The sequence below is a fragment of the Hemicordylus capensis genome, chromosome 5 (assembly GCF_027244095.1).
Source record: "Hemicordylus capensis ecotype Gifberg chromosome 5, rHemCap1.1.pri, whole genome shotgun sequence".
NCBI lineage: Eukaryota > Metazoa > Chordata > Lepidosauria > Squamata > Cordylidae > Hemicordylus > Hemicordylus capensis.
In genome coordinates this window covers 196409709-196421935 of record NC_069661.1, presented here as the reverse complement: position 1 = coordinate 196421935, position 12227 = coordinate 196409709, and the positions used below count along the sequence as shown (strand labels likewise).

Here is a 12227-nt window from a genome sequence, read left to right as displayed (position 1 = left end):
GATCTCTTTCAGAAGCTCTGTATCTAGCATAACTTTTGTGAAATTACTTTGCACCAAGACTCTAGAACAGTGATGCCAAAGAAAGCCAAGCTATAGCTCTCCACTTGCTTCCACAAAAGTTCTAAAATACATTTATTTGCCAGTGGCTGATATTCAAACTAACATTGCACTCCCCAAAGAGTGTTTTTTATTGTGCCTAAGGGAAAGGAGTAATTTTCAGCAATCCTTTTTTTCACTTTATAGCCACCTATGCGTCCTGAAAACATGTTCCTGAGAGTCCCACAACTGTCAGGGACATATTTTTAGGAGTTAAGGGGAGCTGCAAAGGGAAAGGAAGACTGCCAAAAATAACCCCTCCCCCTTGCATAAATGCTCTTCTGGGAGCGTGATATTAGTTTGGATGTTGGTCAGTAAGTCCCATTGATTTCAATGGTGCTTACTTTCCTAAATAAATTATTTGAAAGTATATTGCATTGGCATCTATATTTACCAAGCGAAACTGTTAAGCATTAGATAATAGTTTCCCTGGCCTTACTCCAGAAAAAGCAGATGGGTGACTGAAACTAAACTGCCTTTAGGACTCCAACCTTATGCCACAATCCTCAGCCCACTTACTTATTTCATTCCATTCAGTGGGATTTGCTCATCATAAAATGCCTTTTGTGATAGATTTCAAAAGGGAGGGCAAGGATTTTGTATCTTTAAAAACTGAATAGAGCTGAAGCTTTCTTCCCCTAAAACACTATGACGTGGCAAACGGCACCTGCCAAAATGCACTTTTTTACCAGTAGCGGAAGGGGAAAGGATAACCCGCAAATACTAAGAAAAACAATGGAAACCTACAAAAACATACAATCATACAAAATATATACATGATAAAGTGCACTGCCATCATGTGCATGATAATAAAATCCATGAGCAATGCAAAAACGAATCCCCCAAATCCTACTTATTGATATAATACAAATATATCAATTTTCAACAGGATGCTGGTCAGTCTCATGTTTCAGAATTAGCCTTTTTTTCAAAGAGCTTCAGATTCCACATAATGGCCATATATTCAGACATAATGACAAACTACAGTTTGCAGTAACATGCTCAAGCTGCAGTGAGCTTCAAGCTTATGCACTTCATCCCTCATTTGTGTACAAGGAAAGTAAATTTGAAGCTTCCCCTTATGATTTGGAATAGAATTGAATATTTCCAGTGGAAAGAGCACTGCATAACTGCATGGATGCTGCTTTAAGTCACTGCAGAAACAGACCTGTGGCACAAAACCGTTGCGGTTGCTTTCCCCATTCCAGAGAAGCCCTAGAAGATCTTTTATGCCAGTGAACCACTACACAGATTTGGCCATTGGCCAAATTAATGTGACTTAAGTGAGTCAATGTCTGTGTGTTTAGTCATGTCTGTGTGTTTTTAGATGGTGCTTAGTCTGGATCCTGCCCAGTGATAGTTACTAGGGTTGAGCTCAGCCCTAGAACTTCCTGCCAATTAAATGTGTTCACAATTTCGGTGCAAAGCGGCTTTAACCATTTGCTAGACAAAACTCTTGCATTCTCATGTTACTTGCTTCCTTGCTAATTCTGTGGAGTTGCATCAGCTTAAAACAAAGGTTCATGGCATTTTTCTTAAAGAAAAATGCAGAAATTGTATTTTTGCCTTGATGCTGCATTCTTTTCTTTCTCACCTTCCCTTGGACTGTGAGTTGCTGCATTCAGAGTAAGAGAACCCGAGAGCTCACAGGTGCTCAAAAGCTTTTTGCTACTTGTTATTGTTAACCATTACTCTTGCCTTAATATTCAGAGCGTGGAAGGAGAACACCATGAAAAAGCTGTGGAACTTCTGAAGGCTGCTAAGGACAGCGTCAAGCTGGTAGTACGCTATACCCCCAAGGTGCTGGATGAGATGGAGGCTCGCTTTGAAAAACTGAGGACAGCACGACGCAGACAACAGCAACAACTGCTAATTCAGCAGCAACAGCAGCAGCAAAATGCACAGCAAAATCACATGTCATAGGTGAGGGTATTCACTGGTTTTGCTTTCAGCATCACCTCAGACAGGCCAAGGGTATACCAGGTGTCTTTGGTACACTCAAGTCTGGTTTGCATATCACTGACAGTGGTGTGATTGGTGCGATTTCTAGGCTGTTCTCAGTAATATCTGCAGCTTCTGCCCTTGTGGTTAGCATGGATCACATCTATAAGTATAATAGGCTTAGCTGGTCCCTGGCAAATGGTGTGTGACATGCTCCACCCACACAGCACTTAACCACCAAACAGCAGTGACATTGGAGGCCCAATCAGCAGGCTTCTCCGGTGGTGACAATTCTGTGCCATAGTGACCCTCTGAAATAAACAGAGAAGAAGAAAGAAAGAAGCCAGAGGAAGAAATAAAGTGGGTGGGGGAAGAGAAATTAAGAAGGGAGCAGGGGAAGTAAGATGGGAAGAGAAAGGGGAAGAGAGAGAGAGAGAGAAGAAGGGAGGGGGCAGACAGTAAGAAAGAAGGGCAGTATTGGTGGGGGCGGTTCCCGAGGGGCGGCCGGGGAACCAGAGGAGCCCAATGTGGAGGAGGAGGGAAGCCCTAGGAGGCTGTGCAGTGAAGGAAAGTAGTGCTGCTACTGCGGCCACACTGGAGAGTGGGGAGGTCTCTGGGGTGAAAAGGCTATGGCGGGGGGGGGGGGGGCAAAGAGAACAGTGTGCATGGGCGGGACTACCAAGGCCAGTGAGCTTCTCCAGCGGCGAAGCCCTGTGCCGTGCAAGCAGCCATGGTGGCGGCATTAAGGCATTAATTGACCGGCATTATGCGGCCGGTCAATCACCACTGCTGCCACTCCCACTCAGAGGTACCGAGTGTCAAGGTCTGGCCAACTGCCAGGGAAGATCACGAGACAAAGCGGAGCTGCTGAAACTGGATATGGCTCGGGAGGTTCGTCTTGACCGGACTTGGCTGCACGCTGTTGACACAAAGGTTGATGAATGTTGCTTTTCAGCCGTGAGTAGAAGGCTGATGACGTGATTTATAGTGCAAGCCGAGAGCTCCCAGCTGGCAGGAATTCAAGGCTTATCAGCCCTCAGCAAGAGGCATTTGCTCCTCCTAATAGTCTCCAATTGAGTTCTGCATCTCGTGAGCCTCCGCTGTTGTGGAGTCAGTGGTGTTTGATTGCATAGCTCCTCTTCGGATTGGTCTTTCACGATTTCTGCTGTCTCAGGTTGTTGTGCCTGCTCTAAATCATTAGCTGGATCTACCACAGCTGTTTCATGAACACTGACAGCTGGGCTCTGCCCCTCAAACACTCCTGAATCGGCTGGAAAGTTGACAGCTTCCCCTTCCTCCTTGCTGTCGGAGATCAAGGGCGTGACACCGAGCCCATTGGCACAGGGAGGCAGATAGGTGAGGGACGGGACAGAGCCAGGACTGGGCCTGCCAATGGCCTGAGGGGAGCGAGCGGCCATGGCGGCAGTGGTAAAGGATGGGCCTGGTCAACCGCCACTGCTGCTGCTACCATCCTTGCTAGGGGCCACCGAGCCCATTGGAGGAGGGAGACAGCCGGGCAAGGGAGGGGCCTGGGCCCGGGCCTGTCAGTAGCCTGAGAGGAGCAAGTGGCCATAGCGGTGGCAGCAGCAGCAAGGAAGGACCCAGTCAACTGTCACTGCTGCTCCTGCTTGGGGCTACCGAGCCCATTGGTGGAGGGAGGCACAAGGCAAGGGAAGGGACAGGCCTGGGCCTGTCAGCGGCCTGAAGGGAGCAAGCAGCCATGGTGGTGGCAACAGCGAGGAAGAGCCCAGTCAAGGAGGAGGAGCAGGAGCACAGTTTAGGTGAGGGGGCAGTAGGAAGCAATGACATCAGCAGGGATGGGTGGGAGAGAAGCAATGTCATGGGGGGCACTGATAGTGTGCAAGTGGGGAGAGACTGGGTGAGAAGCAATGACAGCATTGGGGATATGGCAGTGTGCACGGGGCTCAGGTGGGGTGGGGCAGTCTCTGGGGTGAGGGGGATGTGGCGTGGGGCAAAGGGAGCAAACAAGTACTAGTGCACAGATGCTCTGTGCAGATTCATAGTGGTTACATCTTATGCTAGTAATTTCCCCCCAGTACAGTAGACATATTGAGCCCTTAATCACAATTCATGAGAAGGGCTTGGCGGGCGGTTGGGGAGGAAGTTACACTAAGCTTACCTTCCCCACAGACAATCTATCGAAGGAGCTGGGTGCACAGGTTGTGCGCCCAGATGATCCTCTGCTGCCCCAGGCAGTGCAGAGGGTCGGGGACCAGGACGTGTCCTCTCAACCCCTGGAAATCCCATGATGCACTGTGGAAGTGTGCAGTGCATTCTGGGTATCCTCCCTGGCAACAGGTGGGAACTCCACAGTCTCCCAGCCCCAGCTGCAAGCAGCTAGTGCTGGCAGACAATTAAAAAAGGGGGGGGGATAAAGGAGTGCTTGCTCCCTTAACCCCATTTAAGAGGCTGGCCTCTTTGGCAGGTTTGCTGCTGAAGCACCTCTGTGATCGGGCACGATCCTGGAAGTTCTTACAATCAGCCAATACTGGGCTTGGCTTCCGTAGCCCAGTTTTGGCTAATCGTAAGATCAGCCTCATAATCTGTTATGAGGTCATTCCACATGATCATTTATAAAGTGAATATGAATTCTGAATGTCTTCCTCTCAATTCCACTGTCCCTTCGTCCTAAAGTTTCAAGACTTAATGGTTGGTGAGAGGTTTGTTTAATGTTTTCATCAGTATTTACTGAGGTTATAGTGAAGGAAAAGGATTGTGGAATAAGTTAATCAAATGGTCAGTGTTATTAGTTTACTGTGTGAGTGCATGCACACATATAATGAGTAGCAGATTAACAGTTTCAATGGGCAGCTTGCCCCCTGTTCATCAGGAGAGTTCACATATGAACAGTTGTCTTCCTGTTACAGCGGGGAGGAGGGTAGCACTAACCCTCTACACCAAGAGCTTAAATGTGTCAAACCCCTTCCCTTTCAAATGTTGTGAAATGGCTGGTGAGAAAAAAATAGTTGTAGACCCCTTTCCCCTTCAGGAGCAGAAAGATTGTGACTGTCTTGAGGGAGTATTCTTCAAGCTGAGAAATTTCCCACTCTTGTTGTTCAAGTCCTCCTTCCCCACTTCTCATCACTGAGTTCCATTAGCTCCACCCACCTGGTTCTCTATTAAGTGCCCTCTGAGTCCACAAACATTCTGTTCCATTCAGTTACATTGGGGCAGTTTGTGTGGTTTTTTGACCCCTCTAGAGGTCGCCCCCCCCGCCCAGATATTTCTGAAACCAACATATCTGCAGGTTACCCTGAGTCTGCTGGTACCTCTCTACTGCCAGTGCTGCGGCTATGCTCAAGGATCATAACATTTCCAGCTCTTTCAGAAATAGATATAAGATGGATCAGCTCTTTCTTGCCAGTTCATCTAAACCTTTGCCTAGCAAAGCTCAGAGGCAGTTTAGCACAGCAAGAATTCAGTTTATCATTTGCTAGGTGTTTATCTACCTCCCTTTAAGCAAATATGCATGATGCCTAGGGTTGCAACATTCATTGGAAAGAATTCCTGGACACATAAAAAAAAGGTAGGGGAAGGATTTTAAAACTCTGCTTTAAAAAAAAAAAGAAAACAGGATTGGAAAAAGGGCTTGACAGCAGAGCTTGGCAACTGTTTCATGCATTTTTCCCTATAGTGTTCTTTACATAGGAGACAGGTTAGGACCTGATATAGTTTTGGGAGCAGTAGCTGGGAGTGGAGCTTCTGCTGAGCTTCCTCTTTTAACCATAAAGGACAATTGTGTTTTAAGACTATCTCACTGTACTACACTCACCATGAAAGGAAAGCAAGTAAAAACATACTGATTATTTGACCCCTGTGTGACCAATTATTGAGATGGTCACCCTTAATTAGGAGTACTACTTCAGACAGGCTAGTACAAGTCCCAAAAAGAAAACAGATCCTGGACACCAGCTGGATTTAGTTCATAAGTTTATTGTTACACCCTAAGTATTAGCTAAACTATAGTTTATTCACTCACACATGCCTACTTACCAGCCCCACTTAAAGGTAATCAGTCTTTAATGGGGAGTTGGGAGAAGCTGGGGGCCCCATGATCTTCTTGTGCTTCTCAGAGAAAACCTCTGTTGACGCCTGACTTTAAAAGGGTTGCCTGCCTTTGAAGCTGTTTGCATCTGTCCTTATCCCAGGATCGACCATAGTCCGTGTTTTCGAGCAACTCCTTTCTGCTGTCTTCAGCATTCTATCCAGTTTTCCCTGGTCCTTTTGGGCATTTCCTTCCCAACATTTATCATGTTTTGGGGGCTGGTATATCCTTTGCTTACTCATACATTCTTTCAGACACACACACAGTTCCTTTTATCATTTGTTTATACAGAAGTAAATCATTCTATTATGTTTGCAGACAATCCTTGAAGTGAGAGCAATTCATCTTATCAACATTAAAACTTCATTCGGTTATACACGTCGGCTATAGAACTAAGATATAAACAATCACTTTTAATCAAATAATTATACTAGCTGTATTATATGTCACCTGGCCCAACTGAATGGCCTTTAAGATACTGAGCTGTTGGAGCTATGGGCATCCCCATCCTATTAATGGTGCTCAAGCACCAGCATAGAACCTCCATAGCAGTGTTCCCTCTAATTTTCTCCATCAGTGAGCGGAATGAGTTTTGTTCTGAGCAGCAGTATCAAGGCAGAGTGTGCACATGTGCATTAATATGTACCTATAGATACAACACACACACAAGCCAAAAAATATGGAAGAAAAGAAGTGTACTTTACAATTCTATTTATCTGTCTTCTGTTTTAAAAGCAATTGTACTGTATTTGCCATTACAGGAATTAATGCTCCACACAAAGCGCAGCACACAAAATTTATTTAATTAGTGTATTATGTATTATTCAATTTTCATACCGCCTTTCATAAAACATCCCAAGGTGGTTTACAAAAGTTAAAATACAATAAAACTCCATAAAAATCACATTAAAAACCTTTAAGTCAGTTAATCAGTAAAAACCATGAAACATCGCCCCTACCCCCCCAAAAAACCACCCATAAAAAGACAAACAGAAGCAGGAAAGCTGGAAGAACCCGGCAAACTAAATTGCAGTCATGTCTGTGCTTTACCACTTTAGAGTAATTTAATTGCAAAGTGAAGCTAACATTAATAAATGTTAAGGTACATAAGGTGCATGCACACACCTTAGAGGGAACAGTGCTCCAGAGCAATAAGAACATATGAAAAGCCCTGCTGGGTCAGATGAAAGGTTCATCTTATTCCAGCTTCCTGCTTTCCACAGTGGCCAACCAGGGAAGCCCACAAGCAAAGCATGTAGGCAATGACCCTCTCCACTCTTGCTGTCCTCCCACTGGTATTCAGCATTACTGCCTCTGAACATACCATCATGGCAATTGATAGCTGTTAAAGCTATCAGCAAGTGGCGGTCCATACATCTTGTGGCTGTACAATCAGGCCATAAGTGAGGAAGGAATGATAGCAAGGGCAGCAGAGGAAGAGCTGGTGTCAGTCAGGCTCTAATGCTAAGCACACTTTCTTGAGAATAAAATACCTTTTAACTCAGCCAGACTTACTCTGAGTAAACAGGCATATAATCAGGTTGTCAGTTTTTCAGTATTATTCGCTGCTCTGAGATATGCTTTTGTTTAATTACAGATGGTTCTTTTTTTAAAAAGAAATCTGAATCAACGATTCAACAACTTAGCTGCAAAGCTGTGCTTCATATTCCAGCATACAGTAAAGAAGCAGCAGCAATGACAAAAACAACAACAGTGTTCACCAGCAAACTGAATGATTGCCATAAGAATTGTTTGGCAAGCCAACAATAAACCCTTTCTGTGAGGCTTTTCAGTATACTGAGAATGAAAGGTTTTCTTTGACTCCTGTTGTATGGTAAGGTTTTCAAATTAAAAGTTTCAAAAAGAAAAAGAACACTCTGAAATAAAGAGTATCTATGGCTTATGAATGAATGTATGTATGGTTCACTCCTGTGCTCTTTACAGTGATACTTCAGTGAGAATTTGTGAAATGGATGCAAGATAGGCCACTACCAAGAGTGAAGACTGTCAAATGTTTGTTGCCCTGATACAGCTTTAGTCACTCTTTTTTAAAGTATTGTGTGTGACTTGGTGCATCAGAATGTAAGTGCAAACATGCATTAGATTGTGCATCCCAACTGAAAGCAGTGCAGTGGATAAACTGCATCCACAAGTGGACAGCGTACAGCTCTTTATCCAGCAAGCAAAACATGTGATGAAGCCTGATTTCATGCACAGATCTCTAGGGCTAGATCTAGACTTGTGTGTAAGGTTAACTTCTTAAGAGAATATTGCATCAATTCAAAATATCGCCACTTAAAAGACCCTCATACATCATATATAACATCTTCACACCACATTCTTGTAGAGTGGTTTTAATCTGAAATCCAGTTCGTAATAATTCTCCAGTTTGTTTCCTGAAAGTTATTACAATATTTCTACTCGGGCAAGGCTGCAATGTTTAGTCAATTCATTAATGAGATTTAATTGATCAAAAATTTTCAATCTGTTAAAAAGGTGGCCTTGATTAATCAGGCCTCAATCTTTTAAAAAATGTTAATTATTTTTAATGAAAGTATTTACAAGTTTATGTATAGCAGACATCTTTAGAATAGGCATTTATCTTCTTTCTCGGAAAAGAATGTTTCTGAGATGGTGCTGCTGGCCACGTGTGCATTATCTAAAAACAAAGCAAATATTTTTTTTCCCTTCAGAACTGATGCTTTAGACATATATGAAATGGATGCAGAGTTAATTGGTTAATTAAATCAAAACTCATACAATGAATTGACTGAGATGTCTTTAATCAAGTGACAGCTCTGATTTATACAACATTCAATTTGTAAAGGCATTTCGCTTGTTACACTTGATGTATACATTTAATTCAACTGAACAGGTTTAATTCTATCTTTTGTTAGTAGTAAAACTAGGATCCTAGAACTGTATTTTTAAATATAGATATTGCTAGTATATCTACCATAGCTATTACTCAGAAATCTATAACTGAATATACAGTATATTTATAAGATATATTTAAATATATATACACATATATACACACATACATGCATATATTGTCAGATTGTATTTGTTCCAGAAGTAGGATCTATACATGCTATATATTGCAAACGTTGTGAAATGTTAATGAGAAATTTCTGTTTCAAAAAATAGGTATAACCAGGTATCTCAGTATTCTTCTATTTTTCAAATATATTTTTGTTTACGTATTGTTGTTTGATTTAGTACATCAGATTGCTTAATCACATCTTATTCTCAAAATGGGAGGCAGGCCTCTCTAAACAGGCATAACTGCAAGTGTAATATTAATTTTCTCTGAACCTTTACAACTCAGTCCTGGTCCATATATGCAGCAGAATGGTAGGAATGAGAAAACAGAGCCCTGAGTTGGTGGAATGAAGCGGTGTGCTTCAGACTACATCAGTTTTGTTTCTGTTTTTAATGCACCCCTACAGCTCCCTTTAGAGATAATCAATGAGCACAGAAACTTTTGGAATTTTGGGTTGTTGCTGTTTTCATTTTTTACGTAGGGGTGCATTCAAACATGATATCCCCTGTCTGCAGTTTGAAGAGTTGCAGCCCACTCTACCACCTTAGGATTCTTCTATCTCATATTGCCGAATGTGTAGATGAGGCCTAAGTCCAGTGACCTTCACTATTTTTCAAGTGGGGGCTACTCTGGCAAAAAAAAAACCCTTCCATGTGGGAGCCATTTCCCACTCTGACTTCTGCCCAATACTGTGCTTTTCTCAGTACTGGGAGGGCCCTTTATGAGAGATGGAGCGCTCTCTTAAGAACTCTGGGAGGAAAGCACTGGAATGGGCTACACTTCCCAGCACTCCTCGCACACCTCCCAAGATGGTGTAGGGGCTCGAGGGGGCTGTTTCCCTCAAAGAAGCCCCCAGGCACTAGGCAAAGTGTAACTCTGCCCAGTGAAAATGGTTGCCTCCACATAGGGCCAGGGGGACTGTGCATAGTATTATGCTTTGGCCAAAGTTTCGTATAGGCCCAATAAACAATTAGTCAGGGAGCTGCACTAGGTTGATGGGGACCACCACTGGCACGCAGCCTTACAGTGAAGAATACTGCCTTAGTCTCTACTCATGGGCAGTTAGGAACGTCTATTACGTTCTTCCACCTGGTACAACGTCATCATGTCCTGTTCTGGGACCCCTGACTAATGATAACTGCCCTAACTCTCATGCAGGGATCTTTTCTAGTTTTGATATTCTTTAACTGGAAATACCAGGGCTTCAACATGGGGCATTATATATGCAAAGCAAGTACTCTACCACTAGTTTCATATATCCTAACAAGCCTTTGGGACCCAAAAATATAAAAAGATGTGCCAGCACCTGCTGCTAATAGGAGAATTTAAATAATTATTAGAATGTGTGCACCTCCATCTAAATCAGTTTAACAGAACCATTTATAACTTCAAAATAATAAAAACCAAATTAAAAATATTCCAATTCAAATTTATATGCCCACAGTCTCTAAACTATTAAATTCATATTTCTATCTCACCCGTCCTCCAAGGAGCTTAGACCAGCATACAAGTTTCTCCCCATTATGTCCTCACAACAACCGTGTGTGAAGTAGGTTAGACTGAGAGATAGTAAGTAGCCCAAAGGCCACCAAGCAGGTTTCATGACTAAGAGGGAATTAAATATTAATAGTCATGTTGAAAGACTGGCAAAAATGTAAAAATTCTTAGAGATGATTTCTAAACACTGATCCTAGGATCTTGGCTTTAAATATATGCTTAAAGAAGAAACAGCATGGTAATCTGCCAGAGTTCTGTCAGGCTCCAATGAGCATGTACTCTGCACAGTACATATGCAGAGTATATATTCCCCTTTCTCATATGAAGCCAGACAGTGTTTTGTACACACATTTTTGTAAATAATCTGTGAGAAGTATTTTCAAAGCCAAATTAAAGTTACATTAATTTCCCTTCAGTTCATGATATTTAGGCTTTATGCATTTAAAATGATATTTAGGCTTTATGGGTATCCAAGAGAGAAAACATAACTGTGTAGAATTGTATTTTAGTATTGTTTCAGTAATATCTGGAGCCAGGACAATGGAACTATATCTCTGTGTTACACAACCTTAAATGTGGAATTTCATATTTTGGTCTTAGATTTTAGTTTTATGTACTTAGCAACTGTAATGTATCTTATGAAATATTTAACTTTTAAATGATATTGTTTAAGGATTTATGTAATTATTGAGTGTATACAAGCTATGGTCACTTTCCACACGGACTGTATTATGTTATAACAATAACAACTTCAGTTATAGTAACTGCCCTGTAAAAAGTTCTTATATACTAAACATAAACTGCAATGTCAAACTCCATCCAAAAGTAAATTTTGATAAGATGGTAATGCCTAAAGTAGATTGCATACATAAAATGTCACTCATGTTTAAGCAGTGAGTATCAACATTATTGGTATCTTATAATTTAATAAATTACACAACATATTTGTCTCTCATTCCAGTTATTCTTAAGTATTGATGTTATGCTATTGAGAGGTAGCCAAACAGTGGCTGACATCTTGCGCAACTTTCCTTCTGCCTTGTAACAGAATATGTGCACAGTTGTGCAAGAGCACTCTTGAACGAAATGCAACAATTGTCCAAACGGATTGGAAATGATGGCCATCCACCACGCAGCTGTGTTTGCACAATTCTTGAAGAGAGCACGAGAGAGAGAGAGAGAGAGAGAGAGAGAGAGAGAGAAGGGGGTGGGAGTGAGAGAGAGTGTGCATGTGCAAGCTGGTGCTGATGCAGTGGTAAGAGACAAGCATGTCAGCAGGCAAAGCTGAATCCACATTGCCTGAATAGCCAGCCTGCAACTACAGACAGCAGTGCAGGCCAAGGGCAAAGTATACCTGGAAAGTGAAGCCTGTGTGCAGGAAGAGGGTTGGCTTTGGGCCTGATGTGGTAGGGCCAACAAGGAGAGGAACTTTCAGGGTGGTAGTAGCAGGGAGGGGAGGTGATCCCTGGCGGGAAAGGCAGCGGCTGGGTGCCTGCATTTGCCACCTAACACTCTCACCTCACACGGCTTTATGGGAGAGCCACCCCTCCTACTCCCTTTCCAACACTTCCATCTCCCTCG

At 42.7% G+C, this 12227-nt stretch overlaps 1 protein-coding gene across 3 annotated transcripts in view; it reads left to right on the top strand.

Moving 5' to 3' along the window:
* The window catches only part of LIN7A (lin-7 homolog A, crumbs cell polarity complex component), a 68162-nt gene extending 56572 nt beyond the window's left edge, over positions 1 to 11590 (top strand). For all 3 annotated transcript variants that reach the window (XM_053257758.1, XM_053257757.1, XM_053257759.1), the window contains exons 5-6: positions 1807 to 2019; positions 7701 to 11590. In XM_053257758.1, coding sequence (XP_053113733.1) covers positions 1807 to 2019 — 213 coding nt within the window. In that variant the 3' untranslated portion in view covers positions 7701 to 11590. The remainder of the gene's footprint in view (positions 1 to 1806; positions 2020 to 7700) is intronic.
* The last annotated feature ends 637 nt before the right edge of the window (positions 11591 to 12227 follow it).